Source organism: Cololabis saira, chromosome 3, assembly GCF_033807715.1.
Source record: "Cololabis saira isolate AMF1-May2022 chromosome 3, fColSai1.1, whole genome shotgun sequence".
NCBI classification, from domain to species: Eukaryota; Metazoa; Chordata; class Actinopteri; order Beloniformes; family Belonidae; genus Cololabis; species Cololabis saira.
Window position 1 is genome coordinate 35,001,539 of NC_084589.1, and position 13,635 is coordinate 35,015,173.

General features: G+C 40.3%; 1 protein-coding gene across 2 annotated transcripts; it reads right to left on the bottom strand.

The window, feature by feature from the left end:
- Positions 1–9,659: 9,659 nt before the first annotated feature.
- Positions 9,660–13,380, bottom strand: LOC133441113 (beta-2 adrenergic receptor). Of its 2 annotated transcripts, none has more exons than XM_061718504.1 (2): positions 13,169–13,380; positions 9,660–11,019 (listed from the first exon to the last, which is right to left on the bottom strand). In XM_061718504.1, the coding sequence occupies exon 2, from the start codon at positions 10,983–10,985 to the stop codon at positions 9,951–9,953; it is 1,035 nt and encodes a 344-aa protein (XP_061574488.1). In that variant the 5' UTR covers positions 10,986–11,019; positions 13,169–13,380; the 3' UTR covers positions 9,660–9,950. The 2 variants fall into 2 exon arrangements, with proteins under 2 accessions (XP_061574488.1, XP_061574489.1); XM_061718505.1 differs by lacking the exon at positions 13,169–13,380 and adding an exon at positions 12,132–12,350.
- Between the last annotated feature and the right edge of the window lie 255 nt (positions 13,381–13,635).

The following is a 13,635-nucleotide window of genomic DNA, read 5'->3' on the forward strand; positions in this document are numbered from 1 at the left end:
TGAATAGTCTATTTAAGTTAAAGCCCTTAATTTTACCTGCCATTCTCATTCATTAAGAGTTGGAAAAGTAAAGGAAATTAACATCTTTTCTTTTCAATTATTTTTCTCCAGATCTGGCAACCCTGGTCACAAGCCTTATATTTGCTCCAGAAAACTAAATAACACACACGAAAAAGAACCCCCCCCCAAAAAAAAAACAAGTGTTTTGCTTCAGATTGTAGTAAAAGTTCAAGTGCAAAGTCTTGTGTTTATGTCATACTTGCTAATAGAAACCCACTTTTTATCTGTCTGTCTGTCATTATGCATCATTTCTATAACCTCACAAAGATCTCGACAGTACAGTACAAGGACGAGGAGTAAAAACTGGCAGCTTCTTAGCCTTAATCTGAGTACGATCGGAGTATTGTGGTCCATGCAATCGTACTGACTGTTCAACTGAGTTAATGTGGTGCATGGATAAGTCTGATGATGGTGCAGGTTGTGGCCGTAGAAGAGGGGAGTCTGCCAGAGTTTACTTTGGTGACTGCGATGGAGACAGAGTTATTCTGTCCTGGAAGTGCCTGAAAGTCAGCTATAAATATCATTCCTGCTTAGCCTCTCCACTGACTGATAACTTTGTTATCGAGATTTATCATTTGATGATTTAAGACGACGTAGGTTTTTTCAGTCTTGAACAAAACTAATTCATAGATCATTCAAACTTTGGGTCAGAGAGTTCTCCTTGAATGCACTTCACTATTATTGCCGGAACTAAAGCAGCTTTTTTGAAAATGCAAATTTTATGCAATAATGAGTCAAGGCAGGTGAGTGGGTTGGATTCCAACTCATACGCTGGTGCAGTGATGATGTGTTTGTGGGCTCAAGTTTGATGTATTATGAATGACTAATTCAATGTTAACTTTGTTCAAATGCATGCCATTCGGGTCAAACAAGGATAAGCTTACAGATGTTTGGAGTAAATACTTTCACCAGCAGCCCAGCGTTACATTAAACACATGATCGACCACAGAAACTGGAACGTCGGCGACAGATCCGACATGAAACAAAAGTGTGTGTCCTTGAGCCAAAGAGGGAGAACTGTTGGGTGAATGCTGAGAGCTGAAAGTGGGTTGGATTCAGTGTTAGAGGCCAGTTGGAACAGTTAAATCTGGTTCTGGCTGTTAGCCGTGAATGAGCTGAGAGGCGCCTGTGCCGCTTCTACATCCCAACACTAAATCCATAACAACTCACGCTGCTTGAAAGCTCCTCAACAATGTTCCCCGCTGCACTAATTATTCTGGTGCTGGGGAAATGGAGAGCACACACACACACACACACACACACACACACACACACACACACACACACACACACACCACACACACACACACACACACACACACACACAAAAATTGTACTGTATGTCTAAAATGGCTGAAAGTTATAATCTTTGTGCCTTTTTGTAAACTTTAAAGAGAATAACATATTTCACTTCAACAATACTTTATTATTCCATGAAAGGAAGTTCGATACTGCAGCAACTTTCATGGTCCAAGTTTCTTTAAAGATTCATAGCTGGTTATAGCTGTGGGCAGGAAGGATCTCGTGTAGCAGTAGTGTAGTTTGTGTTGCAGTGGGTCTGATGAAGCCTCTGACTGAAGACACTGTTATGAAGAGGATGCTCAGAGTTGTCATGATGCTTTCATGGTGTACTGTCCTTTGCATAATCAGCTCCACAGGCTCCAGAACAGAGCCAATCTTCTTTCTCAGTTTTCTTTTTTTTTAAGTCATTGGCTCTGATGCTGCAGCCTTGACAGATGACTACAAATGTGATTGCACTCTCCATGACAGATTTATAAAAGATAAGCAACATCCAACTGCAAACACTACAACTTCCTTCCTGTAGACCGCATTCGTGTTGCATCTCCAGTCCAAGCTGTGCACTTCTTCTACCAAAAAACTTATTTGACTTAATGCTGGCTCTTCTTATATCCACAATCATCCCTGTTGTCTTGTTCACATTCAAAATGAGATGATTGTACCCTGTACTCAGTCTCCTGTCCACCACTGACACATCTGACAACTGCGGAATCCACTCAGCATTTCTGCAGATGACAGGACTGACTTGTACTGAAGGTCTGAGTTGTACTGAGTAAAGAGGAAAGGTGGGAATGCAGTCTGTATCGCTCCTGTACCTGGACTGCAGAGATGATGTTTCACAGTAGCATGTCCTGTTTGTCCCAAAGCCTCCTTCTAATGGGATATGAACAGATGTGTCAAGTAACGAAGTACAAATACTTCGTTACCTTACTTAAGTAGACATTTTGGTTATCTATACTTCACTGGAGTAATTATTTTTTCAGACGACTTTTTACTTTTACTCCTTGCATTTTCAACTATTTCAACTATCAACTATCCAGTTAAATTGCTCCATCCGGATAGAGTGAATTTGGTTGTGGTTGTTTCAGATGTTCTTGTCCAGTTTTGTTCTTACATCCGTTCCCTCAGATTCCTGCAACTAAACTTGGATGTACATTCCAATAAAGGTTAGGATAAATGATAACATGCCTCTGAAGTTTGACTTTTTGCACCATTACAATACTTATAGGCAACTAGTCATCATATCTCCTGCTCTCTGAAACACACGTTAATGCTCAATAGTTACATATATGGTTCTTTAATATATTTGCATAATACTAAGATGCATTCATTTTCAATGGCTTTTGTCCTTAATGGCTTTTTTCCCCCTTACATTACTTTTACTTTTATACTTTAAGTAGTTTTGAAACCAGTACTTTTATACTTTTACTTGAGTAAAAAACTTGAGTTGATACTTCAACTTCTACAGGAGTATTTTAAAACTCTAGTATCTATACTTCTACCTGAGTAATGAATGTGAATACTTTTGACAGCTCTGGATATGAACAGAATGTTCCTAAGGTTAACCCCACGGTTACCCTAGTAACCTATCAGAGAAGGCTAATTTCAGCACTTTACTCAACCGGTCAAATGTTTGGACGCATTTTCCCATTTATTTGAACGAGAAAGTCTGGACTTTTGACTGTGAACATTTATTCACAATCTCATACTTTCATTCACTACACGCAGTTCCTGACTATAGGTGAAGGCTGGAACATCTCTTGATGTGTAGAGTGGTAACTTTACCTTTCAGCTAAATTCTGTCTTCACCTCGGGGACTAGTGCTCCATCAGCTCACTACAGACGCTCTTGAACTCTGCCTGTCGGCCTCATGCGCCACTCCACACTCACTCTTTAGCAAGATCCAAGATACTCAAACTCCTCCATTTAAAGCAGCAAATCTTTACCGTCTTGGAGTGTCCAATCAGTCATAATAGTAATGTGATAGATCGTCATAGTATGTCATTAAATCTTAATGTAAAATGCACACACCACATCCAGCTTTTTGTATAATCAAAAAATCCAATGTTCTCGTGCATCTTTGATACATTTACTTTAGAAGTTGTTCTCATTAAAACGTTGTAGATGAGTCTGGTTTGACCTTATTAAGAAGCCTCATCTGCTTTTGGTGTGAGAGCCTTGTGAGCCTCAGTGAATGATCCGACTGATTGATTGTCTGATTAAATTATCAAACCACCCAGAGGACTAAATCCTCCCAGATAAGCATAGTGCAGTTGACTTCCTTCGACTTCCTTGGGTTTATCTACCAGCTTACTCACTTCATATATACAAAGTGTAATAAGTACGATCTTAGTAAAATCACCTAGGAGCTTGAGGCCGGATTGTGGCGGGATTTATGAAAAAAATCCGTATACATTTTAAGTTTTCTAGTAATAATGTCAGATGAAGCGTTCCAAACCCAAAAGAATGAGCCCTCTAGTGTATCTCTCCTTTGCCTTGAACAGGCTGTGTGCTGCAAAATGTGCTGCAATTCGGTCCCGAATTTCCCGCGCTGTCCTGCGGATGTGACGTCACATGACGCTGCATGCACGTTCTCCCCGTTCTCCCGTGCCGGCTTCACTGTTGGCTGCAGTACCCCCAACGGCCGTCGTGGTGAAGGGTCGCGCTAGAGAGTCTAATTTCTTAAAAGGAGCTTCAAGCTCCTTTAAGGTGTTATGTATTAAAAAATTACAAAAACAAGTAAAACCATTTGGTCCGCAGGTCCTACAATTAGACAAGTACAGCCTCAAATGAACAACAGAACATGACATCTAACCACATGTTATTTATTTAACAAGCTTAAATGCACAGCGTGATTACAAAAACTAAAACTAAGCAAGTCATGTTATTAATTCCGTTGTAGAACTGCTTTTAGTAGCTATAACTTGAATTAATCTGATGTTATTACTTTGATGCATCTGTAATGAATTGTTTTGGTCATCATTCTTCACATTGTTGCGTAGAACCATTTATGTTTAGAGACATTTATGTTTCACATCTCTTTTAAGTTCCCACCGGAGCAAGATCTTACTGGGCTTACTTGATGGACTACTTGAAATCATTTTTCCTTTCGCATGATACACTTTTGATCAAGCTTTCGCTGTAGAGGAGACGATCGCACATATGTTTCCAAAGGACATCAACACATAAAACAGTTTTCTTTTTACATACTTAGGGAGGTAGGGTGATTGTCTTTTGGTTCATTTATTTTAGGATAGGTATGTTTGGTTATCTTTGGTAGTCCTGTTTTGTTTCTTATTTCTTAAATTGAGCCTCTTTTGTGTTATGTTTTATTGGCTACTATAGACGATGGGGTAACATTCGCCAATATCCACATCATTTTTCACATGATGCGTTCATAAACCTTTGCCAGACAGCTGGGATTTACTGGCACACACATGATTTATCGTAGATGGATTCTTTCCCTCCCTCCCCTGCTGGCCTCCTCAGGGAGCTGGAAGCTCAGCTGCGTCATGGGAGGATATACCCACCATGTAACTTATAGACTTTAACAGTGTTGCTTACTAAATATTTCATATATAATGTGCCATATTGATTTTACATCTCAGCAGTTTGGTTGAGTTAAAACCCCTTGAGTACCAGGGTCCCTTGTACAGGGGGCAGATGTCATGTGGGAGCAGAAGCCCGATAACACGGTTAAACCAACTCTGTTTGTCCTACTAATCTACCGGTAGTTCTTTTATTCTGCTCTGATGTCTGTAAATCTGCGTACTCAAAGGAGAAGTCCCCCAGCATAACAGAGGGAAAATGGGAGCAGTGCATCTTTAAAACATACATTTATATTACATTTTGTGGGCGTTTGCAAACCAAGGTAACCCTGCACAACTTGATAAAACTGTCAGTAAATATCCTGTTAAAATGAAAATCAGTAGGCTATATCTTCTTGTATATATTCAATTGTGAAACTCCAAAGCATTTCAAAACACACGAATGGGCTTTTTTTTCACTACAAAGACAGTTCCTCAGTGTTCTAGTAGTAACACAAAGCCACAAAGACTAAAACTGGAATCCACAACAAGTTACCCAGGTGTCTTCCATAACAGAACCTTTCCACTCTGAATGATTGACGCCACAGTTCGAAGACTCCTGCAGCTTACGGCTGAAGTATAGACGTGCATTTTTTATCAAGTGAGGCTGCTGATGGAATTTACAAGTACTATATTTTATTATTTTATGAGGTTTGTGTATCATTTCAGCAAGTGACTTGTGATGGCGCATTTTTTTTCTTTTTTTCTTTCATTCCAGTCAAGTGAAACAACCTTCAGACAGCCGTAAGTGGACTTTTGGACATGTTTAACGACGTTTCTGCAACCAGAGAGACATAAAAGTCACGGGAAATCAGGAACAACTGGTTAATAAATTGGGTTAAGGATGACAGCTTCACATCGTTTTATTATCATCTTTTTTTTTTATATATGCTACTAACCAATGAAACCGTTCTCGGAGAGTCTGTGCGAGAGCCAGCAGCGTATGTTCAACATAATTCCTTCTTGAGCATCGGTTGGCTGTGTTCACATGCTGTTGTGGATTTGTGATTTATCTTGGCGCCGACATGTCATAACAGAGCAGAACTTATGGTGCCAGGAAATGTTATTTACACCAATCTTTCATCATAATGTTCACACTGAAGCCTTGTGTTGTTGTTGGTGTCGTATTCGAGTCCAATTTACTTTCCTTTAAAGTGTTATAATCATGTTTTGAACATGTTCATTTTTAGAAATACTCGACCACCTGCTGCCTTTTCAAAAAAAAATCTTTTAGTACAAGCTGCAATTTACAATTGGACATGGATACATTGCATACACGTGTTGAATAAAAGGATTTTTAGCTGTCAAGAGAGCTGTTGCCTTGTCCCCCGATGCATTCATTTCATCACCCACCTGCAGACTCACCCACCTTCAAACCTGTTGCAGGACTTTGAAGTGATTTGTTCCTGCGTGTCTGTCAGCATGATTCACAGCGTTGCTCTGATGTAAACTCTTGACACCTGCAAATCCAAATCTTATTTTATTCTCCGTCCCAGTTCTCACATCTGGCTTTCCATCTCTGGTTTTGGTCAGATGGTACAATCTAAACCACTTAGCTTCACAATAAATTATTTCATCAAACCTGTACAGTATAAATAACCCTTATCTGTGACAGTGAAAGGAAATGAAACATAACAACATAAGTCTTGTCGACACGTTGACCTTCTTTCGTCTTCCTTATCCTGACAGTTTAAAAAAAGATGTCAGTCAGTTTTTGTGTTTTTGTGCCCTTTTTCCATGAAAAGAGGTAAAGGAACAAAATAGTTTCAGTGCCTCCAATATTATTAGCCAATAATAATAACGCCAAATTCAAGTCACGGCTCCTTCAAACTCACCAAAACAGACCTTTTAGGTATCCAGTCGCATATGTCAGATTGAGCTCACGTAGCAAACTAAACCACACAGAGGGCAGAATTTTGGTTGTAAAAAATTCCATTACTTGCTGAAATGTAATATACAACCTTGCCTAAATTCACACATAAAAACAAAAGGAATACGTGTTTGAATGCATATTGTGATAATAAGTCTGCAATCAGTGAAGTGTATTTCCTCTTTAAGCTGCACCTGCTGTATATTCACAGCTCCATCACAACAACGATGCTGCCCCCAACTTCGCTGGAGCTGGAACTCTCTGGGTTGTTTATTGCTTTTGACTAGGATTGTGTAGGTTTTTCTTGTGTCCCATTCCTTTTTAGGCCTTCCTCCTGTTCATTTATTTACCTCTCGTCCGCTTGTCATCTCCTTTGATTATTGTCACCTGGGTCTCGTTACTCTTGTCTTTCCTGATTGAGTCACCAGTTTGTCTTCAGCCGTTGTGTGTGTATATATACCGTAAATGTTTATCTCCCGTTCTCCTTGTCCGTCATGATCCTTGTTGTGCTTTTCTATGGTTCCCGTCTGTCATGCTTACCTCCACCGTTGCTCTCCTGCTCGGTCCTCTCGCCACTGCAACACATTTAGTTCTTCAGGAATACCTCCATGTTAACAAAAATAACTGAAACAAGATACATGGTATGGTGAGGTTGGAGGTTGGGGTGGTTATTTTTAATAATGTTTTGCAACATTGCTTCAAATACTCAAATATACTGTATGCATTTGAGCACAGGAAGACATGCTTTTATTTTCCATACTGTCCCCTTAAAGGAGCATGAGGCTCCTTTTAAGAAATGAGACTCTGTTGAGACACTGCTGTTATTGTTTTGGTTGGCTCCGTGCCGGTTTCGTGCTTTGTTTGTGGTTTTTTGTTGCAGATTTCCAGTGCTTGACGTGTGTTTCCGTGTGTTCCTGCTTCCTGGATTGGCAGTGGATGTCGTCACCCCCCCCCCCCCCCCCCCCCAAAAAAAAAAAAAAAATCACTGGGTTTGTATGTGTATATTTATGTATGTGTACGCATATGTATGCGTATATATATATATATATATATATATATATATATATATATATATATATATATATATATATATATATATATATATATATATATATTAAATATAGTAATAATGCACATATATATACTTTTGGTTTCTACCGTCATGGTATCAATCATTAATATGTGTGCAGACAAGGGAAAAAAAAAAAAAAAAAAAAAAGAAATGAGACTCTCTAGCGCCACCCTTCGCCACGACGGCCGTCGGGGGTACTGCAGCCAACAGTGAAGCCGGCACGGGAGAACGGGGAGAACACACATGCAGCGTCATGTGACGTCACATCCGCAGCCCAGCGCGGGAAATTCCGGTCCGGAATTGCAGCACATTTTGCAGCACACAGCCTGTTCAAGTTAACGGAGAGATACACTAGAGGGCCCATTCTTTTGGGTTTGGAACGCTTCATCTGACATTATTACTAGAAAACTTAAAACGTATACGAATTATTTTCATAAATCCTGCCTCCATCCTGCCTCATGCTCCTTTAAATGCTTCAATGAAATTAAGTATGCAGCGATTGTGGAGTAGCTCATCGCTAGAAAGATGTAGAAAAAAGCTATTTAAAATAATCCAAAGCAGCATTGGTTGTATGAAGTAAAAATAAGGATTTAATCCTTGACACCCTGCGTTGGCATTGGGAGAAACTACTCAGAATGGAAAATAAAGAGAGAGAAATATCAATGCTCAGTGGAGGTGAAAAGATGAAGGGCACTTTGAAACTAGCGCAAGCAAGAAGGCAAATAAAAAGAAAAAAAGATTTTTTTTGTACAATGAAACATTCCAGTGCAAACATTTATTTGACAGCACTGCAGGTTTTCCCACATGAATCGGCTGAAGGAACTGGGAGCCACGGCAAATTGCTTCAACACTTTCCATGTAGAAATCTGCTGGGACCTGCAGTCAATCATCACTCAAGTTGCACCCTGATACCAATAAGCCTGCCTGACTGCGGTGAGTCTGACCTCGCCCTTCAGCTCTGAGAGCAGCTTGTTTCAAATGGCATTTCAGTAGCAACGTTTGAAATGGGAATGTTTGCAGAGATTTAATCAAAATGAACTTAAAGTGGTATCATATAGGTTTATATAAGCAAAGCCCACCAAGCTAAAATGGCTAACTCTGGCTGACATAAGGAAGGTGTGTTTCAGCCAGCTTTCCACATCTTCTCATTTGCACCAAAAGAGAAAAGCTTCAAATCATTAGTCAGACAACCTATGGATGATGTCACAGAGGATGTTTAGTTTTTCTTATACAGTCCATGTTCCTGTCCTGCATCTATTTTTGAAAAGTACAAGGGTCTGGGGGCTACTCTTGATTATTTCAGGCTTAAGTTACTTCTTGTGAGGAAATGATTTCTGTTAATAGTTTGTGACTTGAATATGTTATATGACACTTACTGTATGTATCTACTTCAGACATGCATTCATTTATTTTAGATTAATTTATTGACCTAAACATAGTAAGTTATTCTTACAATTAAAAATTAACTCATGGCATGTTTTGATGCACCACATTTTTTGTTTAAATGTTTGGGTGGAGGTGGTTTGCTGCAGATTATTGGGGGTGTCTTTATGCAACATAGCAATATGTTCCTCTGGGCCCTAATTTGACAACTGTAATTAATACATTACAGACACATATCGACTGTTTCTCATTTATCACAATTCAGTTGAATGTTGAGCAAATATTTGTGCGTTGACTTTTAAACATACGGCTGCACATTACAGAAAGAGAAAATCTTTTTTTTTAAATAGGTTTTAATCAGTTACACTGAACAACCACTCCACAGATTGAGACAGGCCTCAGCTATTTAACATCACACTAAACATGACAAATCTTCACAGGAAAAGTAATATTAATATCCAAAATCTGTAATTATAAAAATGTCATGCTTTGTATTGATGTGAAAAAGAAAAAAAATAATAGTTTTTTCACAAGAGCAATCCACAAGACATGCAGAATATGTTTTGTCTCTTAAAGAGAATCACAATATAAACGGCAAAAAAACATTTGAGTGGTCCACAGATATCTAGATTCGTTGAGCTGTTCAGTCTCGTCAACAGCCTTCGGTCCGTCTGAGTTTTCAGGTGTTAGTGGTGTTTTGTCCGTGGGAAGCCATAAGAAGTTTGTATGCACAAAGTCTGAACTTCTGATCCCTCACGCTGTAAATAATGACGTTCCAACAACTATTGGTAGCCAAAATCCAGAAGGCAATAAAGGAAAAGTTGCACCATTTATTCCCCAAAACATTCCCGACCACAAACACGGCGATGGGCGTGAACGATGCTGTGAAAGCCACGGTTAGAGTCCCGATGGTCTTGGCTGCTTTAATGTCTGAGAATGTGGGATTGCTTGTGTTGTGGCACTCGGTCCGTGCCAAGGTTTTCCTGCGTTTTGAGTGTTGCCTGATGCTGGACAGAGAGATGATATTAATGACGACGGTTCCTCCGAGGAGTGTAAAGTCAAATGCGGGGAAGAGGAGGAGGATGTTCCAGGCCTGGCTGGGGAACTTGCCAATGGTCCCTAAAGCGTAGTTGCACATCCGGCTGCAAGAGTTGTACTCCAGAGCTATCTCCCTGCTGAAGACCATTGGAAACACAGCCAAGAAGAAACTCCCCACCCAGGAGAGAAAAATGAGCGTTGTGGTCCTTTTACGAGTGATGACGGAGTCCTTGTGCAGCGGTCTCAGCACTGCAATGCTACGCTCAATCGTGAGCAGGAAGATGGTTGTGATGGAGACAAAGGTGCACCCGGCAAAGATTGGGCCGATGATGTTACACGGGTGGAAACCTACTGACTGTGAGTTGTATGAGGTCCACTCTGGTGCCGAGTCAGTCACCATGAGATAGACCTCAGCGTAGACTGACAGCGGCACCACAAATATCCCCACAGCCAGATCGGCCACGGCGAGGGACGCCTTTAGGTAACCCTGTGGCGTGTGGAAGTGTTTAGTCCCAAGAATCACGGCCAGAGTCACCAGATTTCCAAATAAGGTGGCGAGTATCAACAGCACCATGAAAAGCACCATGAAGATTTTGTTGGCAAGCGTACAGCAGCACACGGTGCAGTGTGCTGGTTCAGTTCTGTCCAACATCGTTGGAGTGCTGGCCTCAATCATTGGGTAAACGGATGCTGCATATTCACATTGTCACCTAAAGTAAACACGAACAGAAAAAGATGTCAAGCACTGGGTGTTTGAGAGACAGAGTTTTAGACAAGACAAATGTTTGAGAAAGCATACTGCAACAAAAGCATCCATCTCTCTGGAGGTAAACATATTTTATGAGTGAATTTATTTATTCTTAAAAATATCTGGAGATGACAACTGTGGAGCAGTTGGATCAATTATCCTTTAAAACAATTTTAACTTGTCTTATTTACACTACAAGTGTCAAAGATGCATCAACCTGCAGCACAGGTTGATGTCATTTAAGTTACTACCTCAAGTCAGTTCTTCACAATTGATGAATGGAACAACATGGAGAACAGACCCCCCCCCCCACGTGGGTGAAACATAAAAATTGTATTTTCAGTATCTTAGAAGAATCAGTTTCTTTGCAAAGTGACGGTAAGCTGCCATAGCCATCCCTCCACATCATCCTTTATGTCATTGAACCTACATGTTACTACAATTATGTACAAGAAAACAAGCCACAATGACTCTTGAAGTGGTCCTTTTTGTTATTCTCGGACCCTTCCATCAAGGCCAGAGGGGAGAGCGGTCAGTTCCCTCACAATTTTTCATTCTGTTGATGTTAACAGGGACACTTGGTGGCCGAAATGTGAAAGTGCACGTAGCAAATAAAACACCCACACTGATGCATTTTCAGAGGACCTTTGGCCTCAAGTATAACTCTTCTGTTGAAAATAAATAAAAATACATTATAATTTTTTTTTTAATACCTGAAGCTATTCCTTTTACTTGTCATATTCAAAGGAATTCTCAACCACTTTTTGGTTGATTGCGGCGGTCTGCATATATCTAAAAATGTTTTTATAGTGGTCCTGAGATTTCATGCCACCACAATATCAATGGAGAAACAACAGCAGGAGCAACTACAAAAATGTGGCAAGTTGGGAAAACCAGAAACAGAAATGATTTGCAAAAACAGCTCTGAATGTTTTGCAAAAGAGATGCATTTTTATATATATATATATATATATATATATATATATATATATATATATATATATATATAATTTATTTATTTTTAATTTACTGTTAATATTTTCCTATTGGCTGATGAACCCTGCCTTAACTTACTTGCGGCAGCAAAATTATGCGCTCTCATAAGATGTTTTTAAATTACTGTTGCACAAGAGCAAAATGACATCAGAGTCGGAAGTAAACATGGGCTGATGATTCAATAAGCAGAGTGGCTTTGACATCAGCTGGCAGGAGGCTTTGCTCTGCTGCTCACGTGCGTTTGGGTCGCGCAGCGCCGTGATGGATGGATGGATGGATGGATGGATGGATGGATGGATGGATGGATGGATGGATGGATGGATGGATGGATGGATGGACGGTAGCACACTAACTCCAGCTCGAGGATGAGTGACGCAATAATCTGCCCGGACAACAGCTGTAGTAGTAAACAAAACCCAGCTGACTGCAGCTTCTTTAATCCATTGGCAGGCAGGTTTCTGGGCTTCCTCCTACATGTTGAAACTGTCGAGTTACATGGAATGAAAAAAGGAAAATGTACACCCAGAGCTGTTCTATGAAAAGTATTAGTCACTTTTCGGACACAGTGAAATATCCAAACTGAAACCTCCATGCGCGCACTGTTGGATCCAGAAAAGGCAGACTGAAATCGCAATGTTAAGACCTTATTCTGAAAAGTAAATGAAATTAGATCATTTTGACTTAAGAATATTTGCATTCAGTAAAAAAAAAAAAATCTCCAGGCTTTTTTGTTAGCACTTATTCCGCATTTGGATGTCAGTTGTCATATCCCTACGCTTTTTCTCTTCATTATACTCCCATCCAAAGGGCGCAGTCATGCAAAAACTCCTCGCATATAAAAGGAAAATCCCTAAAAAAATAATAAATAATAAAAATCTGCCCCATTGCACGGATGAGTCCAGAAAGGCTCTTATGTAACATCCTCTTTAAATATATTTAGTCTACTTTTATTCATTTGTGTTTTTTTTTCTTTTGTCTTTAAGAAAACCATTATGATCACTGCACATTTTAAATGTTTTAATCTATTTTCCTATTGTTGTTACTGTGGTGCTCATTTCACTCGGATATTCTGAGTCTGATAATCGTAGACACAACAGTCACAACTCACTACTTACTTTCAGCCTGAAATTTCTCTCAAGAATCCAGAAGAAACCAGTGGCGCGCAAAACTGCATTGAAATCCACACAGAAAACTTCCACTGCCGCTTCACACATCCCGCAGTCCTCAAGATGAAAACAAAATAAGCTGTAGTACAACGGCGGAGGATCAGAAGTCACTTTCCGATGTGCATATGTTCTCCAGTGCGAGGGCGGCTGGGATGGATCCGCGGCCCCGACCTGCGGCGCGCACTGACCGTTGGCACTGACGCGCACCGCTCCGCAGGGACGTTAAGTGTCTCCTCCGCTGGTTCCTTCATTGGCCGAGGATGCTCATGATGACAGAACAACTCACCGCCCATAACATGACGTCTGCCGAACGCCAAGAAGGGGGTATCTGCGCCAGAGGTGGGTGATGTTTCCCATGGGTCTACAATAGAGAACCTCAGACCAGGGGCGTCAATTGGGTATGGCAAGGTATGGCA

Excerpts from the sequence above, each read along its gene's own strand:
- LOC133441113 (XM_061718504.1), bottom strand. The coding sequence starts at position 10,985 with ATGATTGAGGCCAGCACTCCAACGATGTTGGACAGAACTGAACCAGCA.